Source organism: Diadema antillarum, unplaced genomic scaffold, assembly GCF_040938485.1.
Source record: "Diadema antillarum isolate AM-2024a unplaced genomic scaffold, OU_Dant_1.0 seq00001679_RagTag, whole genome shotgun sequence".
Classification (NCBI taxonomy): Eukaryota; Metazoa; Echinodermata; class Echinoidea; order Diadematoida; family Diadematidae; genus Diadema; species Diadema antillarum.
Window position 1 is genome coordinate 379,927 of NW_027272374.1, and position 19,369 is coordinate 399,295.

At 37.9% G+C, this 19,369-nt stretch overlaps 1 protein-coding gene across 1 annotated transcript in view; it reads right to left on the reverse strand.

Annotated features, from left to right (window-relative positions):
• Positions 1 to 19,369, reverse strand: part of LOC139711652 (palmitoyltransferase ZDHHC18-like) — a gene marked incomplete at its 5' end in the record, with an annotated part of 39,040 nt that overhangs the window by 3,628 nt on the left and 16,043 nt on the right. Inside the window, 4 exons of the mRNA XM_071623514.1 lie at positions 3,251 to 3,380; positions 4,684 to 4,793; positions 7,819 to 7,921; positions 11,626 to 11,713. Of these exons, the coding sequence (XP_071479615.1) occupies positions 3,251 to 3,380; positions 4,684 to 4,793; positions 7,819 to 7,921; positions 11,626 to 11,713 (431 nt within the window). The remainder of the gene's footprint in view (positions 1 to 3,250; positions 3,381 to 4,683; positions 4,794 to 7,818; positions 7,922 to 11,625; positions 11,714 to 19,369) is intronic.

Genomic DNA, 19,369 nt, shown 5'->3' on the forward strand with positions numbered 1-19,369 from the left:
TAGCAGACCACCCAACCTTTCTGACTGAAAATAAGGATGATTTGACTCAAAAGCAGGAAAAGAAAGAGCACTTCCAATAGGAGTGTGCAGTAATATTATCAAGAAAAATGGGAAAGTCCTATCTAAACAAGAGCTGGGAATGGTCAAAATTCAGATTCTTTCCTCCAAATTCAGAATGGTTGGGAGGTCTGTTATAGTGAGCATCAATTTCCCTGATCTTGATGTATTAGATTTTCCAAACTATGTACATTTCTAGTGGTATATGGTCTGTTTTGAGATATCATAAAACAACAAATAATTTAAAAAAAAAATGTGAGAAAGTCTGTGAAGAAATAAGTTGCAGTTTTAAAGAAATTGGCTGCAAAGTTTTCAAGTGTCTTCATCTTGATCTTTATGCATTTAATTTTCCTGACTGCAAGATTTCCAGTCGTGGTTTATGATCCGCGTCACATTATTTTAGAAAACCTAATAAGGAAGCCATGGAAAAGTCTGCCACGCCTTAAACACAGTTCGTGGGGAAAGTGGCCTTGAAGCTTAAATAGCAGTTGAGCGCACAGGAAATATTCAAACAGGAGACACTAAAACACAACACATCATTTCAAGTCAACATTGCAACATGCTTCAGAAAAATTGTGATAATTTGCATTTCAAAATACAGATGTAATCTGAAAATGTTTATTTACATGGATTTATCTAACTATGCTGTATTTATCTATTTATTTATTATGTTTACTCTAATCCTACCAATCATTTTAACTTGAGGGCTTCTTGGCTTTAATTTCTGAAAATTTTAGAGTTTTATTTGGTGACATGCCATGAAAATGTTTCTTAAAAAAGAAATAGTTCCATGTCTTCGCTGGAAAGGGAATCCCTGTGAGTGAACAATTGACACATCTCTGTTTCCTATTCATTTGCCAAAGCTTAAAGCATCAACGTGCAAAGTTACACATCAATTTATACCGTGGCCCAGGGCCACCTACTTTTCAAAAAGGTTATCTTTTGGTGGCTGGATTGGGCAACTATTTTCACAAATGAATTGTTATATGTATTCTGTTCTATTTCTCGCCACCAAAATTCGAAATGTCAAGATCTTAGGGGCCAAATGGGCCACCAGAGAAAAATAAAAATTGTGTCGAGCCCTGCATATTAAAGACGATACCCAAACAACAATAAAATACAGTATTACGTAATTGCTTCCATCTATTCATTCATTAAATCAATCTATTGCTGCATTTGTAATTGTTTTCTTCATTATTTATCTGTTTATGAATTCATTCCATTGGTTTTCTGCTGATTTGTTCACTAACCTTCAGTATATCTTTTATTCATCAGTCTACTTTTTCATCTATACAATTATCTGCTTATATTTTTTCTATCCTTTCCGTTCAGCAGACTTTTGCAATCTCGTATGAAGTATGTGACCTTCATGCACTGAATACTACATCCTGACCTAACTAGTTTTGAACCATTGTGCGGATTACACTTAGTAAGAAGTTGACCACTACGTTGGAGGCCTTTGGTTTAGAAAAAAAAAAGCAAAGTGATTCTTTGAAAGAACACTGACATCATACAGACTAAGCAGTTATTGTATGTGTATATTATTGTATATCACACTGATGTTACACTCTAGAATCCCACGTTTAACCCTAACCAGGCCGGGCTATTTAGGTAGTTGATAGAGCCGGGGGGGGGGCCTCCCAGGCCCCCCTCCAGGTCTCGGCCGTCGACCGCGCGATTGCGACGAAAATTGGCACACACATTGCCTATGATGTAATCTAAAATACCATGAGGTTAATTTTTTCAAAAAATTATAATTTATGCTAAATTATGCTAATGTATGCATAACGATGCACGAAAACAGACTAATCACAAAATAAAGCTCAAAACAGGCACATTTTTTGTGTAAGTATTCTTTTTAGTGTCCTTAGCAAATGTAAGAGAAAAAAATTGTGATATCAGAAAAAATTCTTAAGTATTTTATTGTTTTTTTGAATTTCTTTTGTATTTCTGTTTTTTCGACTTTGTTTTTCATTGTTTTTTCGACTTTGCTTTTCATTGTTTTTTCAGTGAAATTTGTCCGTGACATCGCGCCGAACAAGAAAATATGTTATTCATTGATTTTAATCAATAAAACACCAAAATAATCATGCTTTTATGAAATTTGCCTGTAAGCACAGTTTGCATTGAAATTGTACACGAATTCACGTTTTTGAGCAATTTTTGGTCTGACATGCATGTACATATTTATGCATAACTTCGGAACTGCGCGCCCGGGCGTCACAAATTTAGTGTCAAAAGATGCGGGAGACTCGAAAGAAAAAAGTCATGAAACGTTGCGGCGATAGCTTTTTGCGATTGCGATACATCGCGCGGAACGTCGAGGGGGGGCCTCGGAGGCCCCCCCTAGTTAGGGTTAATAGTAACCGATTTTGACTTCTGACAGCCGACTGTGCACCATTCCTTTTCGTTGCTCATTTTTGCAGATTACTGCCTTAAAACTGGAGAGTTACATCAGAGAGATTAGATGTGATCTAAGATCATTAATTTCTTGACACGTATTTTGACACAAAACATATTACTGGTCAAACAATTACAATTGATAACACTCTCAAAAACATTAGGAGACACTGAACATCAGACTCCACAATTTGTCGCATTTAGTGTTACATAAAATTGATTAGTACGTGTATTTCCTTTCATCTTATTCCTTGAAAGCAAACATGAAAACAATGACAACATAAACAAAATGGCAATATTCGGGGAGACTTGATGTCTTCAAAACAAGTGGAAAACAGGGAAACTGTGCATAAGCATTTGACTATTTTTTTTTTCAAGTGGAGAGCATGTACCCAATATATTTAATTTTTAAGCATCATTAAAACATTTATATTTTGATTACTTGGAGTAGAATACAAATGAAAAATAAAAAATGATAAAGGTAATTTTGGGAATGATTCTTCTCATAATCTTTGCATCAAAGGGCACCTACTTTCTAAAAACAACAGTTGCAGGCTGAAGTCAACTCGTGAACAATTTTGTGACCTGTTGCACAAAACAGAGTACAATAGATTCCTTGATTGAAAATCACATCCATCTGTCTGTCTGTGTGTGTGTGTGTGTGTGTATGTCTCCCTCTCTTTCTGCCCTGACGTTACAAAAAGGAACATGGCAAACGCAGGCAAGCCACAATGCAATAGGAAGCACGGATCATTCCCGAGGGAGACAGGGCATGCTTGCTGGGTAAACCTACCCTTGGATACGTGGCTCCATCGATGGTCATGTTCTGCACTGGAATGTAAGGCTGGGCGGGTTGCATGGGGGCGTTTTGGACCAGGGACTTGGTGTATTCCTCCGTCACCGATCCCCGCCGGTCGATCAAGCTAGCAGGAGGAGAGAAAAGTAATTGTCAATTAGAACCTTCCAGTCTCAAGCACAAATGTGCATACACGCCAAATACATCATGTCCGCAATCTTTAGTTCCTATAGGGGGAAAATGGATTGCTTAAATAAATTTGAAATTGTTAATTAAATGGTCTTTAGAGGTCTGGGTATTAAACAGACTTGTATATGTAAAAGATGATCCGGTCCAGTTCACTATTTCATTGACGAAAGAGGAGACCTACAGAGATATTCTGCTAATTTCTTATATTATAGCTACCCCATGTAGTCGTAGAACATGATTCGCATGATGTGCACAGATCATTTTTTTTAGCCATATTGCTGTTGGGTGACAAAGACGTCAAATGTTCAGAAGGGCGAAAAACACATGGCAACCAAAGCATTATAACAAATGGGATCACATTTCCTTTGACATGCTGTGGTAGCTTCATTTGTGGGGTACAACAGGTAGAATTTCAACAAAACATCACTCTGATTATCTGACAATTAATTTTAAAAAAGAGTGATTTTCACCAACATTGGAGATACAAGGCCTTGACACTCAAGCAACAATATGTTATGCTTTGTTGTACACCAGTTTGTTTTGCATAATGTACATGGTGTATTAAGTCTAGCTAATTTAGAGTATACAACACTCACAGGCTTGCCCACGAAGGGATGCTTGGTAGTGTGTGTTTGGATATACCTTACTTGGGTACTAAGGAAGCGCATAAATGTGACTGTATGAATAAGATACTCTCTAAATGACTAGGCAATGATAATAAAATGCCTTGCCCAGGGACACAGCTGCAGCGACCAGCAGATTTGAACCATGCACCCCAAGACTTGGGTCCATTGTCTTATCCACTGAGCCACAGTGGTTCTTTACATTTAGTCTAATATTATAGTTTACAATATATCTGATGCCTGAGATAAAGGATAGGTACAGCAGATTTGTTTGCGTGTGTCTGAAATAAGAAACTGTGTGCTGATGACTTTACATAATCCTCAATCTAAGCACGAAAGTGAATGAACATCATAGTGTAGGCACGATGAAACAGTGGAGAAGACTCTTGACTTCCTATCACAGGTCCCCGGTTTGAATCCTGCCAAGTGCTTTAACTCATCATTCGACAAGATATTTCCACCTACCATGTCCCTCTTGACCAAGGAATACAATCGGGTACCTGACAAAGCTAAGGCAAATTAATAGTAACGGAAGGGTCTTTTGACGGAGCAGTGGAAATACTAAAGGGGTTGCCCTGGATAAAGAGCACCGCATCATTATGAATATCATCATTCTACCTTGGGTGTTGTGGCCCACATAATGTTGCACAGAAGTTGGCCATGGCTGAGCCGTTGCTGTAAGGATTATATGCGTCACGATTGTGCTTCTTTGACCACGCTCCTTTTATCTGTGGAAAGTAGAAGAGAAATGAAAAAAAAACAAAGGATGTGTTTATACATGTATGTCATCGCATCACGCATATAAAAGCTGCATGGACACTGCATGAGATACTACTGTATATGCTATAATTTTCGCGTACATAAATTTTTGCGAATTGCCGCTGTCACACATTTTCGCAAGTGGTTAAATTCGCGATTGGGGGACTAGAGAAAATATGAAGTGGCAAAGAAAGTGTGAATTTTCAACTTACTAGCAAATAAGAATGATACTAGTTATACACTGCATGAAAAAAACTTACCAAACTCTGCGAACTAGTAAGTTAGAATTCAACATTTTTGAAGTGGTTAAGTCCATCGCGCTAGATTTCTAAAAGTGGTCCCCTTGCGATAATGGATTGGCTCTCTACAGTATTCGTACGTAGATGTGGACGTGCTATATGTACGTAAACAAGCTTAGCCAGTACAGTCTATGGTCTGTTCGTTAAGCCGTGACATGGTATACTACTAGTACTGAAATGTTCGTATCATCAAGGCAAGGGATTCATTTTGGAAAGTAAAATATTTTCGCGTGTTGTTCATTTCGCGAATAGCTCCCGACTCGCGAAATTCACGAAAATAAAACCCCCGCGAAATATATAGTGTATACAGTATTACATGATACAATACCTTGGAATAACTAAACAGGAAACAGAGTGGTGGTAAAACTAACACTCGAAGGGGATAGTTCTCAAATGCACCATTTTTGACACAGGTCTACTACAAATGACATACATGAGGGCATACTAAAAATCCATGAACTATCAAAGTCTCTGTTAGCATCTACAACGTAGCTCATCAGCTCTAATGTGAGTTTTCTCTTAACCCTAAAAAGACTGGGGGGGGGGGGCCTAAAAGGCCCCCCCTCGACATTTCGCGCGATTACTCTGCAACACGCAATGCTCTCGCCGCGATGCTCTATGACTTTTTTCTTTCGAGTTTTCCGCACATTTTGACACCAAATTTGTGACGCCCTGGGGTATGGTTCTGAAGTTACATAACTTTTTGTACATGCACGTGAGGCCGAAAATGGCTCAAAAATGTGATTTTGTGTACAAAGTCAATGCAAATTGAGTTTTTTCACATGGTTCATATAAATATGCTTATTTTTACTCTCAATGGCTAAAATTAATTTATTTTAGGAGTATTATGCTTCAAAAAGTATCTGCCACAAATTTCGTTGAAATAAACAACAAAAACAAAAGGTCGAAAAAACAGAGAAATACATAAGAAATTCATAAAACAATAAAATAAATGAGAAATTAATTTTGATATCGAATTTTTTTTCAAGTACATTTGCTAAGAATGCCACAAAGAATAATTAGACCAAAAATGAGCACTTTTGGAGCTTTGTTTACTTATTTAGATCAAAGAGTCTGATTTCTTGCATAAATTAGCATAATTAATCAAAATAAAATAAAGGAAGACTATTTTGGAAAATTTGAATATACGATCTTGTAGATTACATCGCACACTACCATTGCGTAAATTTCCGCGGCAATCGCGCGATCCACGGCCGAGATCTTAAGGGGGGGCCCTTTAGGCCCCCCCCCCAGTCTTTCGAGCTACCAAAATAGCCCAGTCTTTTTAGGGTTAAAACATATGTACGTCCTGGCAGAGTATAATCAAAGATGACACACCATATGTGACCGTGCATCACAAAACGAACAAAAAGTTGCACACATTGATTTTGTGTGACTCGTGAGGACTGAAAATAGGTGAAATGGGTCAACTTAGCCGATCTTGATTTTTTAATATTTTCTGAAAGAGCAAGTCTTCTTCTGCATTTTGCTAAAATTTGGAATCATAAAATGGGCAGGAAAGTGTGTTTTTTAGCAGTTTTTCTTCGAACAGTTTTTTCATGGAATGGAGTGATTAGGTGTGTCTTTAGAGTCCCCTTTTCATTTCTTGAAAACCTTGTACACACCCTTCACTTTCAACTCTAATAACTTTTGAAAGGATGATGCCACTGCTTTGATAGTTGGCATTAATTATGGACAGTACATTGTATGTGTTGATAAGGCATGCTCAATTCAAGTTTAATCTGATAACCTCTTCATTGTTTCATTGTTGTTACAATGTGATGGTGGTTTACATCCTGTTTTTTGTCCCATTCATCGCACAGCCAGCACGGCTTGGTAAAAATTTAGCGCTTGAATAGACCCCATACTTCAAAGCCTTTTTCTCAGTTCACACTTTTCCCGATTGTGTGCTCTTTTCCCAATATTTAGATAGGTTAGGAGAGTCCATTTGATTTGAGTTATACATCATTTCAAAGCTTGAAGTCTGCTCTTTCAGAATATGCTCTTAACTCAAATTTTATGTCTGGCGACTTTGTGTTCGTTTTGTGATGCTGGGTCACAAATGTTATATCTCCTGATGTTCACAATAACTTCCTCTGACTGAGCTTGATCTCAGACTTTGCACAAAGCCAGAAAATATTAAGTCCCATCTAAATACAATACTCAAAGTAAAAAAATCTGACGTACACCGTAAATTTCAAATCACACATCATGTGCCATTATGGTATGGCAGTGTGAACTATTCTACCTCAAGCAAAAACAGGGTAACACGCAATGCAAAATTTAAAGTGAACATCGGTGTCTATTACAACCTTTGTGAATTGTAAATTTCAAATAACCTTGCACTAAATATAAGATACCTATTAGTGTACGCACACTGTACCTAAAGCTAAAAGTGGACATGACAATCTACAAAAATTGTATTCATTTCTTATCATGGATGCTTAGATCGTAGACACTATAAAACATCCTGCACTACAGCAAAGACAACGATTTTATTTACTGGCTGATTGTTCACAACTCCTCATCACACCTCTTGGAGATGAAGAATTTATTGGCGCAATAATTCTCGCATTCAGTTCACGAGCAACTTATGAACAGCGTGATTCGACTGTAGATCATGCAATAAAACTGTCCAGAAGCTTATAAACTACAATGATTTTCAAAACTTTGGTGCATAAATAGCAGTACTCACATCCTCATTAGTAGTAATGCCAGCTGCTATGAGGTACGTGTGGAAGCCAGCCAGACCCAGGACAGACCAGATGGAGATAAAACAGATTAAGGCCTCTATGATAGTGCACTGCAGTTAAGGAGGATTATTAACATCTCGGAAAAAAATATGGAAACTGACATGTGGCCATGATTATTCTTTAATATTCTCATTTTATTTTTTTCTCTTCATTTGTGTTTTTTAATCATCATTTTCAATTTTACAATAAAATTATCACTCTCAATATCTCATACAAGTAGTTATCATTTCAATTGTCAATACTAGCTATTTTTCTGTGTTCACTTATTCCTGACACTCACAATTTGTTCAAAAGGTTAAGATATTCTTGTTCTTGCTACTATTGTAAGTTAGAATCATTAGTCACATTGCCAGCACTATTTCAACCATTATCATGATTAGCATTATCATTTTCATTATGATCAATCATTGTTGTTATCGTTATTGTTACTGTTATCATTATCATTATCACTATCACAGCATTGTCATTATATTCTATTACTTTCACACTCGATATCATCAGTACATATCACAATATAAATCAAGTTATTAGTTTAACAACCATGACTATTATAAAGTTTGCAAATCAAGCTACTCATGGATATCACTACAGTGTTTTTCTACTACTACAGCTACACAAAAAGAGAAACGTTATCACTCCAAGTCCTGATGCAAGTGTTACATGCTACACAGGTGAAGTCAGGGATTTTACAATGTACAGTGTATATGCTACATGGTTCATATGATTACAGCTGTTAATCCACACTGTTGATAGCAACACACCAGGCAACATATACAGTGTATGCACAGTACAACTTGTTTGCAGCTTGTAAGTAACTTGTCTGTGACTTGTTTACATCTTGCATACAACTTGCATGACACATTCTAATAGCATTTTGAGTATTCTTCACGTGCACTTGAAGTTTACTGACTTGCTATCTTAAATGTGCATATGCATCAATGCACTAAATTCCAAAACCTACAATCTCGGTAAACCATCCAATCAATTATCACTATCTTCTTTGACTTTGCAATTGTTTTGAATAGAAATAAAAAATAAATAAAGGAAAAATAAAACAAAGAAGACATAACATGGTAGGCACAGCCAATAAGGTAAAATTTGGAGCAATTTGGAGCTTACGAATCAAGAATGCCCCTTGCACTCATAGTCCCATCTAGCCAGACCCATGCTGGAAAATTAATCCACTGAAGACGAACTGATTTTCCTATTACATGCATTTCCCATTAACCCCAGTCTGGACTAACTAGTCTTCAACGTGTGAAAAGCGGTAATTTGTTCTTCCGGCACTGATTAACATGTGGCTGGCACATAATATCTGACAGAGTACAGTACATGAATGGACACAACTTTACACAGTTTATAATAAACATTTGTACTTACATCATTTAAAGAACTTTCTGAACTATTGTCTTTTCATTTTTCTATTGTTTTTGTTCTGTGGTTTGTTTTGTTTTGCTTTGTTTTTCTCAATCATCTATCTATATGCATTTAAGATGGCAATATCCAGACCAGCAGAAATGTGCAAAGGAATTGGAGGACTTTTTTTAATTTTTAATTTTAACAAGAACATCATTACAACCAATCCTTGTTTCCAAGCAACAGGGAAATAATCAGAATGAGTGAACGGTGTATTACAACTTACTATCAAACAGGGGCTTACCAGCTCCATTTATCATTTGCTTTCTATAATAATCTTCCCTGCTATTACGAAAAACTTGCAAAAGAAAGATTTAGCTCCTGACAAAATGAGAAAGGAGAGGGCAGCTGGGAAAGAGGTCATTGTGAGGTGGAGAAAAGAAGGGCTATTATTCATGAAATTGAAACTGCCAGGTGGACACAGAGTGATCTAAAGACAGGTGATACATCAGCGAAATATGCTTGTATACATGGTGCAGGCAATCTGGGAAGGGAAGGGAACCATTATTGCTTTTTTGTTTGTGTGTGTCTGTTTAAAAAAAAATAAATTGTTAATATTGAAATCAGAGGTGAAGTAAGATCGGCTGGTTTAAAAGTAACCCCATCAAGATATAGAAAACAGCTTTGAGAGAATTAAGGTGTACTGAGAGGTAATACACTGACAGCAGCAAAGTAGTGCGAAGAAACGTTTCGCTAGAAAATGCCATAGAAAGAATATGACTGTTAGCCATGGCAAAATAAAAATCACATATCATGAAAAATGTGGATTTTTCGAGCCAGTGGTACATGTAGTGGTAATAGTACTGGTATTGTTTGTTATGCTATTTATGAAATTAGAGTAGAAGAGTAAGGGAATAATGTCATGCCATTTTCAGAAAATTCTCCTCCCCGACTTTCGGATCCTTTTGTTGTAGCGGGTCACATTTGATGTCTCCTTAAATACAGTACTTTGAAGAATACATGTACACATACACACAGAGAGAAAAATGAAGGTAGTTCCAGTATTGCGTTCCCAATGGGTCCCCATTTTTGTGCTTTAAAGGGATGGTACAGTATTGGTGGAGATGAGAATTGGGCTTTTAACCTTTTTGCGAGATACAAATGTACCAAGAAAACACTTGTGATATAGTACAGAGAATACCATTTTAAGAGGAATTCAAAGTTTATCTGATGAAAATTGGGTTTGGAATGACTGAAACATCCAAAAACAGAGTAAAACAAAGCGATCATCCCACACTTTATTAGAATTGCTCTTTTTTGGATATCTCAGCCATTTCACAACCGATTTTCATTATTAAAACGTAGAATTCCTCATAGAATTACATGCTCTTTCATATTTCATAAGAGGTTTCTCATTATCTCACAAAAAAATGTCAGAAACCTGAAATTAGGTCTCAACCAAAAACTATACGATCCCTTTAAATTATTATCTACAACTTGTACACGTATGTTTGAATTTATTTTCAGGTATACACTATGTGTACTGGCAGTAATAGCAGTGCACAAAAGGGGGAAGAGTATTAGATGACACAAAAGACAATGAAGTAAAAAGAGAGATGGGAGAGAGATGGAGAAATATATCGACAGAGAGACAGACAGACACAGAGATAGAGATAGATATAGATAGATAGATAGAAAGATAGATAGATAGATAAATAGATAGATATATAGATAGATAGATAGATAGATAGATAGATCGATAAATAGATAGATATATAGATAGATAGATATAGATACATAGATAGATATTAATAGATAGATATATAGATAGATATATAGATATAGATAGATAGATAAACAGACAGAAAGATAGAGATAGATAGATAGATAGACAGATAGAGAGATAGATAAAGATAGTTTAATATAGATAGACAGATAGATAGACAGAGAGATAGACAGATAGATAGACAGATAGACAGATAGATAGACAGATAGATATATATATAGATAGAAAGATATATATATATATAGATAGATAGATAGATAGATACGTGTAGATAGGTAGATAGATAGATAGACAGATAGACAGAGACAAAAAAAAACTACCATATACAGAGAGAAACAAGGGGTAGAGAGAAAGAGAGAGGGGGAGAGGCAGAGTTGAATTTGGCAAGAACATGTCAGCATCTTCTATATGCAGGGATGAAAGAAAAAAGTGATGAATACGGTCTTAAAATAGATATATGTCCTCACACCACAAAGACAGATAAAACAAGAATTACTTTCCCTGTTGCCTGCATGAAGATAAATGTACTAGTATACAAACGATACATGGTGTACACAAGTCTACACAGTAAGACAGGTGGTAGTAGTAGTGTAAATGCGAAGGATATGAGCTAATGGGCGTGAGGTAGATGGGGAAAGGATATCTAGCTGGCTTGTTCTTCAGGGCGTCCAAGAAGCCGTCATTTTCTGTACTCACTGCAAGATAAAAGAGAACAAATGGATAAAGAGAGAAAGACAAAATAATGTTAAAAAACATAACAAACAGTTACATCATTTGCCATACTGATTTACAAGTTGATATTTGAAGAGAAATTCATCAGAACTTTCAAAAGCTCCAGTGATCTAAATCTATGTCATGTGTACAATTTCCATGTTTTCCCATAAAAGCCCCACCACTGACAATCCCAACCCCCCATAAAGAAAGAAAGAATACATACAACATACTAGATGACAGGAAAAGAGAGATAAAATCCCTGATTACTTCCCAAATAGTTACAATACAGTTGTAGGAAATCCTTCTTAAGTCATAAAACACAGGTAGAAAGTACACGCTCATTCACAGATCTTACACAATCTCTACCAAAAATTTGTGGAAGGCATAGGATGAAATGCACAGCACCTTGACCAGACAATTATACATAGACCTCCCAACCTTTCTGACTGAAAAATTGGGAAAGGTATGGCTCAAAAGAAGGAAAGGAAGAGCAGTTCCCACAGGAGTGTGCAGTGAAATTATCAAGAAAAGTAGGAAAATCCCATTGAAACAAGAGCTGGGAATGGCTAAAATTCAGATTCTTTCCTCCAAACTGAGAATGGTTGGGAGGTCTGCATATATGGGAGAGTCCATATTTGCCAAATGGAGATATCTGTGATTAAAGGTCAAGAAAAATAAAGAGAATAATAAGAAAATTTTTGCTTCTTTTGACCATAACTTCAAAAATATACCTTTATATGTAGTGACCAATTTATCATTTAAAAGGTATTATTTTGTACTTTATGACAGAAACCGTATTTCAAAATCTTCAAAAATGGACTTATCGTTTTTTTGCGAACAAACTCTTCATATTATACATAATTATATATAATGATTATTTGTACTCAATCATGAATGGTTCTATCTTTACTGCTTGCACAAGAAGAGAACTCTGAAAATTGTCCTTGCTGTTGGGTGAAATAAAACAAGCAACAGTTGATACGCCAATAACGACAAAGCTGAAGCATTGTTATCAGGAATACGTAATAATGATCCCTTTGCAATCTCTCCGATATATTACTCAGGTATCACAAGATTCACACAGTTGTTTTCTCCAAAGATCCACATTAACATTTCTTGTTTTTGTTTTTGTTTTTGTTTTTGTGTTTTCATCTAGAAAGTAATAATTACAATGACAGCAAAAAACAGGATCCTGAAAGGCACGACCAATGAACAGCAAGACGCCTCGAGTGGCGTATCGGAAAATTCAAGATGTCCAACGGCCACCACATCACTTCTCTGGACAATTATTGAACACTTTGGTGATTTTCCAGGGAAGTGAGGGGGTGCTACAGGTCACCAAATTACATTTGGTAGCTGTTTCGGCATCCCGCCCGAAGGCCCCTGGGAATATACTGTACACTTCTTGCAAAGCCAGCCGCGCACCTCTACCCATTCCTCTCGTAGCCTTTATGAATTTGAGAAAAGCTCTCGGTCTCTCTCTCTCCTCTTCCTCTCCAGTCCATCTAATGCACGGCCGAAGTATTTGTCACGTTCTCCGAGTGCTACATGCCGATGTGACAGAGTGGTGTTGATTTCAAGGGCATCTGCTGGCACACTGCGATCCATATTCCTGGGGATTCCCCCCCCTCCCCCCCCCCCCCCATCACACAAACAGTCGCATTTTGAGGGCAGTTCTGGGAACCCTCTGGCAATACAACTGCACGGAGGATGCAAGTAGAGAAAAAGCATTGATTTCTTGCAAGTAGCAGGTACCGAGTTGTCTGCTCTAAAAGGGCAAAACTATTGCATTATAATGACCACATCTTGATTCCCAGCCCACCATACTCTGAGACCGCATGAGATAACAATCTATCGATCACGTTATATCAACTGATGACCTCTGCCAATGTTACTGGATTCATTCTTTTGCTGCTGGGGATGGCGATTATAGGAATATGTTGCTCTACTTTGTACAAGCATGCACCACTTTCGTTCCACTTGGGCACATACTTTTGGAGATGTATGTACCGGTATGCCTCAGGTGATATGCCGTACATGCATAATATTTGCATTTCCAGATACCACTCCCTCCGGGCTAACCAACAAATAAAAATATACAGCCAAAAACAAAAAGGGAATATTGCAGTGCACAGTCAAAAGGAAATGCCTGTTCTTCTCATACAATCATTACACAAAAAAAAAAAAAATAGAAATTTTAATGGGCATGAAACTTTCATACATTTCTTGGGGAGCCGGGATTCACGCAACTATTATTAAAAATGCATGCAAAAGTGTTCGTCTATCACACAACGCATTTGAATGCCAGTACCAATTTGTGAGTTTTATGCTGCAGATGTTTTGGTTTTACAATATTCTGTCACAAACATGGCCTTGCATATAATGTAGACTGTGATCCTTGACCAGTGACCTTGATGGCTGACCTTTAATCCTACAATGTATTTGAAGACAGGCAATACTTCCTTTATGCTTTTGATCCATCCTACCAAATCACATTCCCATTAGAATTACCTAACTGTTAAAGCTTTGGCTGGAAAATAACATTTCTTTAAAAAGAAAAGTTCAGTGACCAGTAACCTTGACCTTTGACCTAGAGATGTTTTCCACCATTTCATTCAAATAACTTTGTATCCTTCCTAACAAGCAACATTATCACTGGTCATCCTTAGCCAAGGATATTGGAAATGAATATCAATAGAGAAGTATGGTCATGTGACCTTTGAACTTTCATCTCTGTACTAAAGTTCATTCTATACAATTGCCTTATCATTCTGACCTTTCCCACCACATAATAGTACTAAATATTAAATAAGGTCACTCTTGGTTAGATTTCAGAATCCACTTGGTGTACCGAGTGTCACACCAAAAAACAAATGTTTATGAGAAGTCATAATTTCATTGCATCTGGCATGTGCAGTCACTAGGCAACTAAACCTCTCTCCACGCCGATGTGGCAATGGTGCTGGGGGGGGGGGGGGAGATTCGGTTGCCGGGTAATGTTTCAAATTTGAAGGAAGCTCCGCAGAGAGCAATTGAGCAGTGTCAACGACAAGTGCAGAGCCTCTAGAGGGACCGCCGCCTCTTGGTGATAACATCTTCATTCCGCTGCCTGTTGCCATGGCTACCACGATAATCATCACTGTCGGTCACTTGGGAGGATGTTTCTGTGAGTGTATCTTCCCCTGGGGCAGAGCTGGGTCTTGAGCAGGGCAGTGGAGAGTGTTGCACAAAATCGGCAACAAATTTACCCCCCCCCCCCAACTCAAATCTAAAAATCATAGTTTGTCAAACGGGGTATCAGGTGGGGCATGGAGAATTTCCCCTCTCTTTGTAATCAACGGCGCAAGTGTCTTGGGATGCTTTGCAGAAATTGCTGCTTCGGGCATGGAGGGGTTGCTAGGGCAACACTCACTCCATGCTGATTTATTTCTATATGAGGGACATTATCTCTAGAATGGTATGGCAACGTTTCGCCGAGATTGTTCCGGGGAAAATTTGCCATAAAGACAAACTTTGTACCTACACTTTGATTTTCATGCCTTAATATCAGTATTGTTCACAGAATTTGCACACTATAGTGACTGTCATATCTAATAAAGTCTAAGTATCTAGCCCTGCCACTCAAAGATTCCATTATCTTTCGGAATTACTTGTGAGTAACATGAGCATTGATATCATGCCATCCTCATCAGGACTAACACATCACTTTATATGCCATACATATCTGAGGAAGATAAAATGTATACTCATTGTAATGGCAGGGCTGTTTCTGAGTGCGGTGACTTTAGTCTCAATTCTTTATCACCTTCTAATTTTTCCCCCTTATCCCCCCCCCCCCCCAATAAAATTACTCCATTTACATGGAATTTCACTTGCGTCGAGTAATTATTACTAAAGTTACTTGTAGGTAAAAAGGAATCTCAGACTTAATTCTAAAACAACCTCAAGGGGACAGTTCCTTTGCTTTATACAGTCTCTGACAGGTATGGCCTTTGGAAGCATCAACAGTTCAATCAAGTAGTAATAATTGTGACGATAATGAAAAACCTTAATAAGGTGAGAAATCACAGAAGTTTAAAGAAGAAGAAAAAAAGGATCATTGGATCACTACATTCTAGACATTTCAGAACACTTGAGACTCCCACTGCTGATATCAGAGATTCACCGTCGTTCGTCGGGATGTCAAGGAAGACACGGCTGATGCCTGGGGGGCGACACACAGCCAAAACTGATGAAGAGATCAGTGTGCGCATTAGAATGCATCGACAGTGATCGTGGCAAAACCACACAGCGAGCCGCCTCTGTGGCGTAAAACCGCACAATTTCAGATGACAGTCGAACAGACAACCCCTCAGCTTTCGAGATTTATCACTGAAACTTTTGTCTCTTATTCTTTCTTTTTTTTCGTTTTTTAAGGCATATCTCATGAGTTGCTTCTCTCTGTTCAGCCGTGGATGCAATTTTCCTAAATACGTACATTAAACATGCCTTCTTGACAAGAGTAACAGAGTTGAGTATTTAAAGTAGAGAAACATTCTTGAATTGTATAAACAATTCCTTGCTACTGATATTGCCAAATACCCCTTTTGCTGTCAGGTGGATGTGCTGGCAAGCAGCATTTATCGGGATTACATGAATATTCATTACATCACAGATGCTTATTCCAGTGAATTTAAAAACAAACATGACTGCTTTTTCTGCTCTTGCACAAAGAGGAACTCCGAACTGGCTTATATTCAATTTTTTTCTTGACAGGTCCACTATGAATGAAATCCAATAGTATGAGCACAGACCTGGTTATACCGGACAAAGTCAAAAGGAATGGTCAAACAGAATCAAGGGTTAAACGAACTTTCAAGAGCACTCTTTTTTCCAGTTTGCCGATGTTCGAAGTAACGCAAAATACACAGCCTGGAAGTTTGTGGCATTTTTGAAGCGGTTCTACAACCACAGAGATAGCGAGATGCTTCACATCATCCAGTTCTAAACATCGCATGCACGACTTCTCAAGTGTTTGGGGGGGGGGGGGGGGGGGAGGGGTGTGCGCAGCTGGGTCAAGTACGCTCAGACTGTTCCGGGAATAAGAAGAATATTACTCCCCCGGCTCAACTTGTTGCATGCCCAACGTTCCGTCTCTTCATTTTCATTGCAGACAGACAGAGGAAAAAGGAGACTGTACTTCAAATCGCCCACGTGCACTTCCCAACAGCAGATTATGCAATGTGTACATGCTCCATCTAATGGAGGAGAGGTATTCTAAATCCTCCTCAACCGGGTTTAGCGAGAGCAGTATGATAACAAATTTTGCAAATGCCACACCCACGTGTTTGGGTGCTGGCGCTTGAGGCATTTCATTGCTGTGTACAAGCAGGTAGGGGTGTTAAAAGATGCATGTGTACATTTGACGTTCCTAGTAAGCGAATGTGGCAAAATGCATGCGTAGAGATCATCCTAACAGAACAGGTGGCCACTATAAAACTATAGACAATTCGTTGTCTGTGACTGATCTACTTTACATGCAAAGCAAAATGGAAGAAAAGCATCTTATGGTCCACTTTAGAACAAGGGGTCTTTACATGTAGTACAGAGGGAACTATTGTGCTGCAGCTTTTATTGCATTTTTTGTGTACATTGTACTTCTGCAAGACCAGAAATTTTCCTGTGGATGAAATTTTCATGAATTTGAGAAGAGCCAGGATATTTTTTTTTGTCTACACAAAACTGTTCGTCTACACAAAAATGCATTGAATGCCAGCAGCAAAGTGAAGGTCTCATGCCACAAGAAAAGGCAGTCGTCTCTAATTTGCAAAAGATTCATGCCTGCAAGTGTTTTGAGTTTTACAGTACTCCAACATTTTAAGTGTGACTGTGGACTACCACTAGGTAATTAGTAATAAATGACAAATGTACAGAAATCAGCTTCAAGGCAGCTCTAACCCTTTTACGTGCAGGGACTTTGGACAGAGTGTGCAACGCTATGGAGTTTTCTGTGTCAGTCAGCACTCAGAGCATTCAAAGGGTTAATTGATACCACAACTACAAAAGACTGTTATCTTCTCACTGTATACTTCACACTCTTCATCACTACGTAACTGCATGCTTGTACTGTATGCCTCCATACCAGCATTGTTAACAAATGACAATAACCTAACTCCTCTAAAACTTACATTATTGGTTTGTTTGTTTGTGTATTTTTGTTGCACAACAATGGATCTTTTATGTTAAAGCCCTGACTATTTTTGTCACTTTTGTTGCTGTTTTCTCTTTTTTCCAACCTGCTGAAATCACCTGCTGCTCACCTGCGAATCATTCCTGTGAGGAATTACCACACGTCAGAGAAAATATGATTACTGTCTATCTATCCCGACTTCTTAATCATAGTATCTAGATGCCTCCCAGCAGTGAAGGCTAGGAAAAAAATAGTGATTTCAAACACAATAATTACAACTTTGAGTTCTAAAAAACTCACAGAATTCACCTGTGATATTCCCTACAGAAACATGTGATGAATTTTACAGTGAGACGTTCCAATTTCATGACAATGATTTTAAGTAGAGGAGCATGAATTGCAATTCTGTTGCAGTGCACAGAGAGGTAGCTACTACTACATAGGTCGGCAGCCTACTTTTAATATACTCATTGTTTCTCCCACATCCAGCCAAATCGTTAAATCCAGATGGGCGTTGGTCCCAGCATGGCCAGATAACAGTGGTTGCACTGTACTAATAGCAATCATTAGCATAGTATGTTGCACACATGTTTGCATGTCTGTGTGTATGTGTGTGAGTGTGATAGAGAGAGAGAGAGAGAGAGAGAAAGAAAAAAAACAGGAAAAAGAACTATACCGAGTGACAGCACATTATGCATTTACACTGAAGAATGTTTCCCTAGCTTTAAATGGCAAAAAGGTACGATACATTGCAGTGATTCTCTCACAAAATACAATAATGTACCTGGGTGTCTAAAAAGAGGGTGGACCATACAAAGCCTTCTATAGGCAAAGTCTCGGACAAGCTTCTGTGTTGTCATGGGAACCCTCTATGAGGGAAGTACATGTCATGTATTCATAAAACTGGGTGCATCAATAGATGAATGGAGAACAGTCAATCATTCAACATTGGTGATCCTCTGACTATTCATCTTGTGTGCTAGAGATTCTGAAACTTTTATTCCACTTTTCTTTGCTTTTTTTTTCTTTTCTTTTTTTTTGCAAAACCTCTCACGATAATATTGAACAAAGATAAGCAATACACTGGATCTAATTGCCTTCTAGCGCTTATCGGGGGTATCAGTTCACAGCAATATACTGTTCCTGTCACTGCCATGATGAGTTGAAATTTCTCATTTCGGCACACCAGTATGGATGGTTCCCAAATAAGAATAAAATTTTGTGGTGAAAGCTAACTCCATATCCCCCCCCCCCCCCCCACCGCTCGACACACTTGTCATATTGGTAAGAAGGGAATATGGGGGAACTTGTATGTTTTATAGGTACTTCTTTGTAACTTTTAATACTACTAGGATATAAAAAGCATTACACCTCTCTATATACCAGGTATGCACCATGAAAGTTTGGCTGTTTGAGACGTTTGCGTGCAAAGATACATGTGCAACGCAAATTTATTTATTGGAAAAGC